Genomic DNA, 13,827 nt, shown 5'->3' on the forward strand with positions numbered 1-13,827 from the left:
AGCTCTATTTAAGGAGAAGATCCCTCCTCTCTCCCTTCCACCAAAGACCTGAGATCCAGTCGGTGGCAATCGCCGGAAAACCACCGTGAAGACCCGACCTGTGCCCGTCCAATTTCTCGTCGGAATGTCTCACCGGCATCGAAGGTGAGCCTCCTCCTCATTCCTCTCTTCTCTCCTTTCCTTCCTATGCCGGTGTGCATGCTCGCCGGCGACCAGAGTCGCCAGATTTTGTTGCGGAAGAAACCTCTATTTTGCCCATTTTTCTTCGATTTTCCGACGCCGATGGTTACCACCGACAATCGGTTTGGTCCATCCGAGCCGTGGGATCGTCGGCCCTTGTCGCCGGCCACCGCCATGCCGGCTGCTGCCCTTGGTCGGCCGAGCAAAGGAGGGGATTTGAGATCCCCTGTTTCGGCCCAAGAGAGGGCCGTGGGAAGAAGAAGGAAAGGAAAAAAAAAGAAAAAGAAGAAGGAAAAGAAAAAAAAAGGAAAAGAAAAGAAAAAGAGAAAGAGAAAAAGAAAAATAGAAAAAAAAAGAAAGAGAGAATTTTCTCTCTCTCCTCTCTCTCCTTCCTCTTCCTCTTTCCTCTCTCCTCTCTCTACATTCTCTCTATATTTTCTCTCTCTAGATTCTCTCTCTAGACCTTTCTCTCTCTTTATGGATTTTATCTCTCTAGTGTCTTTCTCTCTCTGATTTCATCACAGACCCTAAGATAAACTTGAGATGAAAATAAGATGTTCTGAGATTGCTCCGAAATTCGTACAGTAGATCTGATCCCAGCTCGATCTTATTCGAAATTTATAATATTTGATTTATATTAAGTCACCCTGATATGATCTTTGATAATCTCGATCATGATTGCCTCGTTTGAAGGATACAAAAATTTTCTCTCTCTATTTTCTCTCTTCATTTTCTCTCTCTACTTTCTCTCTCTAAAATTTTCTCTCTCTTCATAGATTTTCTCTCTCTAAAAGTCTTATGGATCAGTGGACGATCCAGATACGTAGATAAATCCTGATTTTGGGTAATCCTAGGAGAAGTCTTAGATTTATATTATTATGATTGATTATCGATAATTTTTTCCATATATGATTTTTATATTTGATCAGGGTCATGAAGAGATACGATTGTCTGCATAAGATATCGAGTGGAATATCTTGTTAGAGAAATTCATAAATCAAAGAAGAGTATTAATTTCTATGTTTGGATCAGTCACCAGTAAAGGTAAGAATCCCTATACATGATCACCATTATATATATGCTATTTTACTGTTGGTCTTGCATTATTGGTTTTGCATCGTCAGATTTGAGATCGATGAATTTATTATATCTGAGATATTGTTATTTAATTTTGAGCATGAGTATGTTATGTCAATATATATGTATCAGAGATTGATGGCATGATTATATGGATATGACATATCTAAATTGATCATAATGTAAGTCGGAATTGATTTGATGAAATCAACACATAATGATTAAATGAAAAGAAAGAGATATATGGTATGGACTAGCCTTGTCACGTGGAACAGCCGGCCAGGAGCTTATGTCTGGGACAGTTCGCCAGGAGCTTATGCCTGGGACAGCCCCCACTGGCTTACAGGTGGATCAACCGGCCAGGAGCTCATGCTTGGGACAGTCCGCCAGGAGCTTATACCTGGGATAGCCTTGAAAGGCTTTTTAAGTGGATTCGATCCAGATGATGACTGAGGTATAAACTTGGATAGTCCAGAGCCAGAAAGAAAATGTTAAAAATCATGTGATTATGAAAAGAGAAATAAAAGATAAGACATGAAATAATTATTGAATAAAAGTATTTCACCTGTTAACATATGATGATGCATCTATTTTAACAAGATAGAAAATTTATGGATATTTACATTATTCTGGATATTGAACATCGGATTTTATATTTTATTATTTATTTTTATTTTTAGATTATATTATTATATCAGTGTGATATGAAAATTCTTACTGGACTGTAAAGCTCACACCCCTTCATCTTTCTTTTCTTCTCAGAGTTACAAGATGTCCATGGTTGGCTATGGTATGGATTTGTGAGTGAGCGGATGCATAGATAGAATACCGTTGATACCTGATCAGAGGATTGAAGGAATGTTAATTGTAATTATGCAAGTTTTATGAATTATTATTGAAATTAAATATTATGGTTGATAAGGTTGTAATGATTTAATTTGGCCTTGCATATTCTTTAGGACTAGCTCTAAGAAGTATGCGGCCATCACGTATCCAACCCGGGTGTTGGATTCAGGGCGTGACAAAGTGGTATCAGAGCTTAGGTTGAAGATCATCAGAGATTATGAAGAGATATTAAAAACTTTATGTAAGATCAATAGAATGTGACAAAGTAGTATCAGAGCTCAGGTTATGATCATTAAGGATTATAATATAAGTGATTTAAATATTACAGAGTAATAACAGAGTTTAGGTTATGATCATTGGAGATTATGATATAAGTGATTAGGATTTGATAAAATGATATTAGAGCTTAGGTTTAAATCACTAGGGATTATGAAATGATATCAAAACTTTATGCATGATCAATAAGATGTGACAGAGTGATATCAGAGAATATGATAGAACAGTACTAGAGCTCAGATTTAAGGTCACTAGGGATTGTCATATAAGTGATATCAAAATTTTGGGATTATAATCAATAGAGTATGATTGATAATATCAGAGTTTAAGATTATGATTATTAAAGGTATGATAGAATGATATTAGAGTTTAGGTTATGATCATGAGGAACATGATAGATATAAAAGAGAAGATTCAATATTTAGATTTCGAATCAATAGATATTAAGATAAAATTTATACATAAGTGGCATATGATATTTATAATAGAATTGATGAGTTATATCTTGAATTTTAATTAGTAGGGTGGCCTGAATATAAAAAGAGTTGACCATGGAACGAAGCGGGAGGTATTGATATGTTATGTTGAGTATACTCGATGATTTTGGAATGCTAAACTTATATGAAAAAAAATCATGATAACTTTTCTGATTTTGATGTTAATTATTTGAGCATTACAAATTTTAAATTTATCAGAAGGAAGTTAGGATATGGTCTAAAAAAAAATTCATCATGTGAGAGAGAAATATTTTTGAGCATTGAACCTATAAGAGGATCATATACGAAACTCAATCTTAGATGAAAATATATATATATATATACACTTGAATTTTATTATAAGAATATGAGATACACATCTTGGTAAAATCTTTGATTACTCAAAATATCATATTCTGAATATGATTCCTTGATCTTTCAAGTTGCATTGAATTTCAAGTCAAAAGCTTACTTTTCTAAGTGGATCAAAAGTATTTTGATATTATTATAAAATTAAAGAAAAAAATTTATTTTGTCAGAGTATGATGTACAGGTTATAATGAAATCTTTAATAATCATATTACTATCTTTGGATTAGATTTTTTTTTTAATTTTTCTTGTGATTGTTGAAGATGGTGAAGTGTATTAATTATTCAAGTCAAAGTTTGAATTTTTTTAAAATTGAACTAAGACATCTTGCTAGTGTTAAATTTTGAATGACTTATACAAGGGACAAGATTTTGTATAGATTTATTGATTAATATTAAGGGTTGTGATGAAGGGAGCTCTATAAGAAATAATCAAGTTGATTCTACTTATAAGGATGTTGGCTTGAGTTCTTCTAGTTTGTCAAGTTTGAATTAATTCTTTTAAAAAGGAAGATTGATTTAGAAATTATCTAAATGATTGTAAGATAAATCTAAGGTTAACTCCAGTCGATTCTAGACATGTTGGATTCTTGAAGAGTGATGAAACTTATGCAATGATTTCAAACATAGGAAGTGAATCAAGATTTAATTTTTATATGTTATACCCAAAGGTAGTAAAGATAAAAAAACTTAAAATTTTGCCGTAAGTCTTATATGAAATTTGAAGGTTGGATCTATCTTGGATTGATCTAACATATAAGGATATTTTTATCTTTGATAGACTTATATAATTTGATAAATTAAGATCAGAGTGCGCAGCAAAAGCGTGGTGGATTAAATTGATTAAAAATATTAATCCTTTGATTCAAAAGATATTATGATGGAATACATTAGTTGCAAATAAAAAAGGATTTTATTGATAATGAAAGGATGCTATAAATTTTAATCTAATCTGATCATAGTCGGATAATTTTTGTCAGTAGGTTTGCTTCATTGTAGATGATACCAAGAAATTCTAGATGTCTCAAGTTTATTAACAGCTTGATAGTTCTGATATTAGTTCAAACTTAGAATGTCCTGACATAGATCTCATTTTTTTTTTAAATTTAATATTGTTACTTGGACTGATATAGAAGATTGAGATTTTCTTAAGATGAGAGTCTACATATAAAATTTGTTGGAAGATCAAGAGAAGAAAGAAATCGATGATTGTGAAGAGTGCCCGATGTTTGACCTTTATTTATTTTTCTATCAAGGGTAGTCTGAGATAATTATGAATTTCGAGTAGAATGTGTTAGACAAATAACAGTGGTATATTAATACAAGTCCAAAATGTTACAGTTCTTCAAAAAGTTGAGAAATCAATAAGAAGGGATGAGTTTGAGATTTAAATAATTTTTGTTATAACAAGATCATGAGAAATAAATAATATATAAGACATTATCGTATGCTTGAGAATGACATGAAGAATGGATACTTTGAAATATGTATCTCGAACGACATAACTTAATTTCGAGGACGAAATTATTTGAAGGGGGGAGAATGTAACACCCTGACCCAATTGGGCCCAGAATCAACCACAGCCCAAACACAAAAAAAAAAAAGAGGAAAGAAATAAAGGAGAAGACTCCCAAAGGGAGTCTTCTTCCTCCGTTCACCGGCTCTCAATCGGAGTCAGAAAAGAGCCCCCTCCAGCTCTATTTAAGGAGGAGATCCCTCCTCTCTCCCTTCCACCAAAAACTCGAGATCCAGTCGGTGGCAATCGCTGGAAAACCACCATGGAGATCCGACCTGTGCCCATCCAATTTCTCATCGGAAAGCCTCACCGGCGTTGAAGGTGAGCCTCCTCCTCCTTCCTCTCTTCTCCCCTTTCCTTCCCGTGCCGATGTGCACACTCGTCGGCGACCGGAGTCGCCGAATTTTGTTGCGGAAGAAACCTCTATTTTGCCCATTTTTTTTTTGATTTTTCGACGTCGGTCGTCACCGCCGACCACCGGTTTGGTCCCTCCGAGCTGTGGGATCGTCGGCCCTTGTTGCCGGCCACCACCATGCCGGCTGTGGCCCTTGGTCGGCCAAGCAAAGGAGGGGATTTGAGATCCCCTATTTTGGCCCAAGAGAGGGCCGTGGGAAGAAGAAGGAAAAGAAAAAAAAAAAGAAAAAGAAGAAGGAAAAAAAAAAAGAAAAAAAAAGAAAAGAAAAAGAAAAAGAAAAAGAAAAAGAGAAAAAGAAAAATAGAAAAAAAAATATAGAGAGAATTTTCTCTCTCTCCTCTCTCTCCTTTCTCTTCCTCTTTCCTCTCTGCGCTCTCTACATTCTCTCTACATTTTTTCTCTCTAGATTCTCTCTTTAGACCTTTCTCTCTCTTTATGGATTTTATCTATCTAGTGTCTTTCTCTCTCTGATTTCATCACAGACCCTAGGATAAACTTGAGATGAAAATAAGATGTTCTGAGATTGCTCCGAAATTCGTGCAGTCAATCTGATCCCAGCTCGATCTTATTCGAAATTTATAATATTTGATTTATATTAAGTCACCCTGATATGATCTTTGATGATCCGATCATGATTGCCTCATCTGAAGGATACAAAAATTTTCTCTCTCTATTTTCTCTCTCCATTTTTTCTCTCTACATTCTTTCTTTAGAATTTTCTCTCTCTTCATGGATTTTCTCTCTCTAAAAGTCTTATGGATCAGTGGAGGATCCAGATACGTAGATAAATCTCGATTTTGGGTAATCCTAGGAGAAGTCTTAGATTTATGTTATTAGAATTGATTATCGATAATTTTCTCCATATATGATTTTTATATTTGATCAGGGTCATAAAGAGATACGATTATCTGCATAAGATATCGAGTGAAATATTTTGTTAGAGAAATTCATAAATCAAAGAAAAGTATTAATTTCTATATTTAGATCAGTCACCGGTAAAGGTAAGAATCCCTATACATGATCACCATTATATATATGCTATTTTACTGTTGGTCTTGCATTATTGGTTTTGCATCGTCGGATTTGAGATCGATGAATTTATTATATCTGAGATATTGTTATTTGATTTTGAGAATGAGTATGTTATGTCAATATATATGTATCAGAGATTGATGGCATGATTATATGGATATGACATATCTAAATTGATCATAATGTAAGTCGAAATTGATTTGATGAAATCAACACATAATGATTAAATGAAAAGAAAGAGATATATGGTATGGACTAGCCGTGTCATGTAGAACAGCTGGCCAAGAGCTTATGCTTGGGACAGCCCATCAGGAGCTTATGCCTGAGACAACCCCCACTGACTTACAGGTGGATCAGCCGGCCAGGAGCTCATGCCTGGGACAGCCCGTCAGGAGCTTATGTCTGGGACAGCCTCTCACGGGCTTTCGTACGTGGGACAGTCGGCCAGGAGCTCATCCTGGGACAGCTTGAAAGGCTTTTTAAGTGGATTCGATCCGGATGATGACTGAGGTATAGACTTGGATAGTCCAGAGCCAGAAAGAAAATGTTAAAAATCATGTGATTATGAAAAGAGAAATAAAAGATAAGATATGAAATAATTGTTGAATAAAAGTATTTCACCTGTTAACATATGATGATGCATCTATTTTAACAAGACAGAAAATTTATGGATATTTGCATTATTCTGGATATTTATCCAAAATACGAGCGTTTGTGCCACCAAACCGCCTTCTTGAAGTGGAATACTTTTAGCTGGTGGCAGCAGCATTCAGCCTGGCTCGAAGCATCTTGGCGAACTCTACCAGCTCGTCGACCTCCGGCATCAACTCCTTCACGACATCGGCCGAGCAGAAACGTTCTGCCATCCCACCAAAAGAGGTATCTTTTCCTTGTCTAATAGTTTGACGCCGTCCATCTTTTCCACCGCCTTGAGCCACGCCAAGTAGCACCCCAACGCAATGTCTAAGTAGCCAACACTTTCCCCGCCAAAGAAGTCCTTGCCTTTGGAGCATTTCTCGAAAGCCTCTTCCAACAACTGGAGTCCGGCAATCCCTTGCTCTGCTGCTTCGGCCGTCTCTTCATTGTCAGCCTTTGCTACTATCATCTTCCGCAGAGGAGGGAACCACTGAGAAGGAAGGGACAAAAAAAAAGAGCAAACAAACGCTCGAGTCATATGCACAGTGAATTCAAGATTGTTTCTTTTGATTGGGTAAATGCAACTTTTCATCTGGTTCATATATGGATGGTTAGGTTGCTTGGAGTGAGCCCAGTAAAATCAGCTGCAATTGAGATGCGTAATCGGGATCCAAGCCCGAGTTAGATCAGACACACCCAAATTTTGGAATCCGGGGTTGCAAACTTCGATACCATACCAACACCCAAATCTACCTCACCCGAGGCTACCTCAATCGAGACCCAGCTTCTATCACTAAGGATGCTACCAAAGTCGCTCTGCTCGCACTCAGAGATTAGCTTTTTCCTTCTTTTTGTCATTTGTTTTTTGGTATTTTTTTGTTGACGATCCTTTGTAGTGAACCTGCAATATATTATTTAGTTTTTTAAATAAAATGATTTTCACTGCTACCTCTCGACATTCGTGTAGTCTAGCCCCAATTTGAAATCTTCATTAGCTTTTCGTAGCATCGAGGTTTTTGGCCCTGGCCATACTCTTAAGTCTCGATCTGGGAGGCTATGTTACTAATGCTCAATACAAAGTCGTCTCACGGTGGTTTTTACCAAGTCACTGTTGTTGGCTCCAAGTGGTTGGGCGGGGTTCTTAGAGTGTTAAACCCTTCATAGTCATTGTCATCGGCTCCAGGTAGTCACGCGAGATCTCCAGACCCCTTCATTATTGTTGTCATTAACCCCAAGTAACCACATGAGGTCCCTGAAGGGTTAGCCTCTTTATAGTTATTATCGTCAGCCCCAAATGACCGTGCGGGGTCCTTAGAGGGTTAGCCCATTCATTGTTATTGTCGTGGCCTTCGCTTCGACTCACCTGTAGACAAAGAGCACCAAATGGCTAGGTGAGATCTTTGAAGCATTAGCCCATTTATAGTTGCTGTCATCAGCCCCAAATGGCCGTGCAGAGCCTTCGGAGGGTTAACCCCTTCATTATTGTGGTCATGGCCTTCGCTCTGACTTGCCTATGGGCAAGAGGCACCATGTGGCCAAACGGGGGAGGGCATCGACTTGGGTGTCCTCTGTTCTTTGAATCTATCGAATCTCCAAATTCTAGGAGGCCCCGAAAAACTTTCTTGCACTTTCACAGATATCGAGCTATCTTCGATCCTCGAGCCTCGAGAGATTCAAAGCTTTGTTTGCCTGTAGGGTCTAGCAAAGGGTCCTAGCTCTCTCGATGTGCTCTAGAGTTGTTTCCTCATTGGGATTTCATGAGCTGTAAGAGCTTTCTTGAGGTTGCGTCAAAAGCATGTCTATTAGGATTGAGCCTTATTTGATTTTGCTTTAGGTCAACACACGCTTTCCCTAGATTGTAACACAGTTTTATCTTTTAAAAATATCATAAAACAAGATATTAGTCGGACTTTTATTATGAACTAGAATTCTTTTTATATTTTGGCTTGCTATTGTTAATGATATAATGATAGTGCTATTGTGAGGAGTATGCTCTCTTTAAAAATCATTATCAGAAAAGGAAACAATACCCCCTGACTTCCATCTCTCTTCTTTCTCAATTTGATCTTCTACCCCCTGCCACCGATGAAGCCAAAAATCACATTGATGACCGCAGCCATTGGTCGGTTGCCATTGTTTTCCTTGGATCGGTGCTAGCACAGTTTCTCGAGCACTCGATTTTGTTACTCCTGAGCGCACTTATGGTCGTAGCCCCATCAGATTAGGATCTCAATCTCGTTGTTGATCTAAAGGCATTTTTCGATATCCGAATCTTAGTCATGATAGAAGCGGTAGTACTTCCTCTTATTCCTTCCATCCAGAGAGACCTTCATTAGCTCAGGCCATCATAAATACTTCTAGCACTTGATCTCCACCAAGGCCTAGGATCAGGGGACATACAAAGAGATATAATTGTCGAACTATCGATGTGGGTTCCTTGATCTATAGCTCTTCAATGGTCGAGAGAATTCTCCTTCGGCTCAGGCCATTCAAGAATCTTCCTGACCCCTCTTCTTGTCGGAGAACCTCTTTCCTTTTATATGCTTGTACGCTGTCCAAACTTCTTCCATCTAGACATACTTTTGGGCTTAAGCCAACAAGTCAGCATAGTCTATTGGGAAGGTCTTATCGAAAGAGGAGATGAGGTGCTCATTTCACAGCTCTTGCTTGAGCGTCGACATTGTCACTGACTTGTCGAGGTTGTGCACCTCTAGCATGGCAGTATTAGAGCGTGCAATATAGTTGCATGGTAACCCATTTTTTTCTTATCGGAGAGAGAAAAGGCTATCGAAATTCTTTGGTTGAGCTTGATTATTGCCAAAGTGGACAATAAATGGCCTGCTGAGTGGTTCAAATGAGTGGATGGAAATGGGTTGGAGTCCTAAAGTCAATAAACTGCCAATTCTTTTACCATTGCAATAAATTGTTCTTGAGTGATGACAATTGGACTCCTCACAATGTGCCCTTCGGAACCCATAATTAATTTCCCTCCGCACCATAGGTGGTGTAAAAAATCCGATATGGAGTGCACCATCTCATCTGATTGGTGCATGTAGTTACTACTTTTCAATGCGTATTTAATGCAGACGGATCGATTTTTTTCATTTAAAAATTTTGTATGATGAAAATACTTCTGTTTTTTGAAAAAAATTATGATATTCTATAGCGTAATATAGTATAGGATGCCATAATATAGTCTAAGATATCATAATATGAAAAGAATATTTTTGTTCAACTACTTTCCAATGTGTACTTAATGCGTGCAGGTCGGCTTTTTTGTTTGAAAATTTTGAATGATAAAAATATTCTTATTTTTTAAAAAAAATTATGACATCCTATGCATATTATGGATGCAGGATGTCATAATATTGCCACGGGTGTCATAATTTTTTCAAAAAATAGAGGTATTTTTGTCATACAAAATTTTTAAACGAAAAAGCCGACCTGCAGGCATTAAATGCGCGTTGAAAAATAGTGACTATATAGATCAATCGAATGAGATGGTACATTCTATGTCGGATTTTTTACACCATCTGCAGTGCACAAAGAATTTTGCATCTTTTTATGATTTGAGCAGATCATGGGCCGGACGTCCAATGTAAATTCTATTTATTTTTAATCCAACTTTGGGTCAGACTCATGTAAAATTTAACATTTTCTTATTTTCAAGCCCAGGTCTAATCATGATAAACACATTATTAAGAAAATTACCCCACACTCTCCATGCATCGTATATATGATCAAAGCATCCACGCTTTTCCATGTCCGTTGCCTGTGCCAAGATCTAACAATGCTTGAAGGTATGCATAGTACGACAATAATTTCAATCATCATTATCTATCATTTTTTGACACATGCATATTTTGGCGGCCAGGAGCAGCATTCATGATAGCTTGAATCAACTTGGTGAACTCTATGAGCTCGTCTGCCTCAGGCATCACTTCCTTTACAGCGTCACCAGAGCAAAAGCGTTCTGCCCATCCTACCAAGGTAGGCGTCTTTGCCTCATCTAATGCCTTGATGCCTGTCATCTTCTCTATTGCCTTTATCCATCCCAAGTAGCACCCCAAGGCAATGTCTAAATAGCCAATAGTCTCTCCGCCAAAGAAGTCCTTTCCTTTGCTGCATTTTGGAAAAGCATCCTCCAGTAATTGAAGCGCATTAGCGAGTTGTTCTTCTGCTTCTGCCTTCGCCTCTTCGTTTAATCCTCTTAATGTCCTAAGAGATGAAGGAAACTACAAGAAAACGAAAAATGCCCTTAAAGAAAGAGAAATGAAGAAGAAACGAAAGGAAATTAAGAAAACAACAAATTCAAGGTAAAGGACGTTGGGAAAGGCAATTCGGATGCAACAGAAGTGATGCTATTTTGGGACGTCCTCTTTGTAATATTTGAAGGACCATCTGTCTCTAGAATTGTCAAAAATAAATAAATAGACTATGAATTTTGGTTAACGTCAAAATAATGAGTTACCTAATTGGTTTTTGAGTGGCTAATCATGTAGATCACAAATCCAAACAAAATAATTGTATGATACCACAAATCTTGACAAGTTCATCTTAGGCAGCCGAGCCAAATCCTCAACTTATCGCAGTGATCACATGAGATGGCTGGGTAAGTTTTTGTGAAAGACATGGAGATCAGATTAGGTATAGGGACTACTCTCTTTATCATCGGTTAAACCGTATGCAAAGCATATATATTTGCTGACATGATAGGGTAACCAGACTAAGATCTGTTTTTGAAATGCCAGATGCCAAGATATATGAACTTGTGGACCAAGGTAAGCTGGCCAGTTACAGCAGAGATAATGACCAGCCATACTGGATATAACATAAATGTTCTTTACATAGCAGGTCTCATGAAAGGTCCAAAAACCTTTGTAATTACGTGTCTAGGTTAAATAGAAACTTACAGTAACGTTTCCCCCAAAATGACAATATAAGCCCAAATCTACTAAAATCCAGACTACCATTATATATGTTCGTGAGAATCACAAAATTGGCTTTGATGAGTTGTACCTTATCATCAATGTATGCAGCCCAAAAGCGAGCAATGGCGCGATCATAGGGGTCGGCGGGGAGGATGGAACGCCCTACACTTGCCCATACCTCGTCGATGTACTCGAGGATGATCATGGACTCACAGATGGGCTTGCCATCGTGGATGAGGACGGGGATCATCTCGTAGACAGGGTTGGACTTGAGGAGGAGCTCGCTCTTTTTTCCGCGCTCCTCGTGCGAGAACTCATAACCCAACCCCTTGAGGTTGAGAGCAATCCCCACCCTGACGACAAAGGGGCTGGCCCATCTACCCACCAACTTCACCTCCTCTCCAGCTGCTGCCATTCTCCCCAAGATCATGTGAATGCGGACCTTATCTGGTCTAGATTATATAGACGAGATGGAGAGCAACAGGCTGACTCTACGTAAGCGCTGAGGTGAAGGCTCTGGCTGTTTAATTTGTCTAGCTCCATTCAGGTCCTCGTTTTCCAATACTGGCGGCTCCAAGGCCAATTTTTATCCCAACGACCGTGGACCGAGTGCGGAATAACATTTTTTGATATGCTGTATTCTCCCAATTTAATTTTTTTAAAAGAAATTCTCCCACTCCCTAGCATTCACAAAAGTGGAAAAAGAATAGAATAACAAAAGAAATGGGTTTGGTGCGATGTTATTGTCTAAGGGTGATGGCTGATCGCAACGAAATTCTCATTAAAAAAATATATATTTTTGTCAGAGTTCCATATTTTCGCATGTAGGCCCCCCACTTGTACCACAATATATATATATATATATATTGAGCAAACGACAGGTTCTCCAAAGAGCAAAATAAATTTTCTGAATCGGATTATATTCCTATGTATAAAGCATCTTTACTTCATCCATTATTTTGATTTATCCCACCAACTGAATCATACCAATCCTCCTCCTTTGATTCGGAGGATAGGATTACTTTACCCCCTCATCAAATAAGGCAATTATTTATAATGATGTTTTTACAATTAGATAAATAAAAATAAGCACCTCCCTTAGCGATACACTTGATTGAACTAATCTCTATAAGGGTATTTGGTATGAAGTGATGCTCCTAAGATCAAAGATGATGTTAGTGGAAGTGAGTGGGTGATTAGAACATAATATTTATTATATTGTAATGAATCTATATGACAGCAATACCAAATCATCTCTACTTTTAAAATCATCATCCAATCCTATAATTTTAAATCGATCCTTGAGAATAGATTTTCATGATCATCCGAGGGCAGTCATCTTGAGAAAAAATCTGAAGATAAAATAACCTCTTAATCTAATAAAAAAATTATATATTAATATATCATTAATATATTATATTAATCTTATGTATTATATTATATTGATAATACATTTATAGTAGTGATGATACATATTATATTATAATATATTATTAATCATATCAGCTGATTATATTTTTATAATTATATTACAAATATATTACTATACGTTATATTTATATGATGAAATTATTTAATAATTTATTTTTATTTATCTTTTTTTCTAATCAAAATAAATATTAGTATTGAAATAATAATATAATATAAGTATATTATAATCATTTTTACTGATGAAGATGCTCGGAGAATCCAAACCCCCCATGATGACGCTGTTGTTGTTTCGGCAACAATAGCGAATTATGATGTAAAAAAGATTATTGTTGATAATGGAAGCTCGACTAACGTTTTATTTTACTCAACTTTCTTCCGAATGCGACTGTCGACTGACCGACTCAGGAGAGTCTCTATGCCCCTAGTAGGTTTCGTCGGAGATACCGTCGCAGTGGAAAGAAAAATTGCTCTTCCTGTGACAGCTGGGACCGAACCACGATAAAGCACCGTCTACTTGACCTTCACAGTCGTCCAAGTACCTTCGGCCTACAACGTCATTCTTGGAAGACCCAGACTAAACGCTCTCAGAGCGATAGTCTCGACATATCATTTGCTGGTCCAATTTTTGACTAAAAATGGAGCT

General features: G+C 37.3%; 1 protein-coding gene across 1 annotated transcript; it reads right to left on the reverse strand.

Annotated features, from left to right (window-relative positions):
• Positions 1 to 10,464: 10,464 nt before the first annotated feature.
• On the reverse strand, positions 10,465 to 12,183 carry LOC140857202 (glutathione S-transferase U17-like). The gene is made up of 2 exons (XM_073255855.1): positions 11,842 to 12,183; positions 10,465 to 11,057 (listed from the first exon to the last, which is right to left on the reverse strand). The coding sequence occupies exons 1-2, from the start codon at positions 12,181 to 12,183 to the stop codon at positions 10,656 to 10,658; spliced, it is 744 nt and encodes a 247-aa protein (XP_073111956.1). The 3' UTR covers positions 10,465 to 10,655.
• Positions 12,184 to 13,827: the final 1,644 nt, after the last annotated feature.

This window comes from Elaeis guineensis, chromosome 4 (assembly GCF_000442705.2).
Source record: "Elaeis guineensis isolate ETL-2024a chromosome 4, EG11, whole genome shotgun sequence".
Classification (NCBI taxonomy): Eukaryota; Viridiplantae; Streptophyta; class Magnoliopsida; order Arecales; family Arecaceae; genus Elaeis; species Elaeis guineensis.

Coding starts and splice junctions, on each gene's coding strand:
- LOC140857202 (XM_073255855.1), bottom strand. CDS start 12,183: ATGATCTTGGGGAGAATGGCAGCAGCTGGAGAGGAGGTGAAGTTGGTG. Junction 11,058..11,841: donor CTGCATACATTGATGATAAG/GTACAACTCATC, acceptor GTTTTCTTGTAG/TTTCCTTCATCTCTTAGGAC.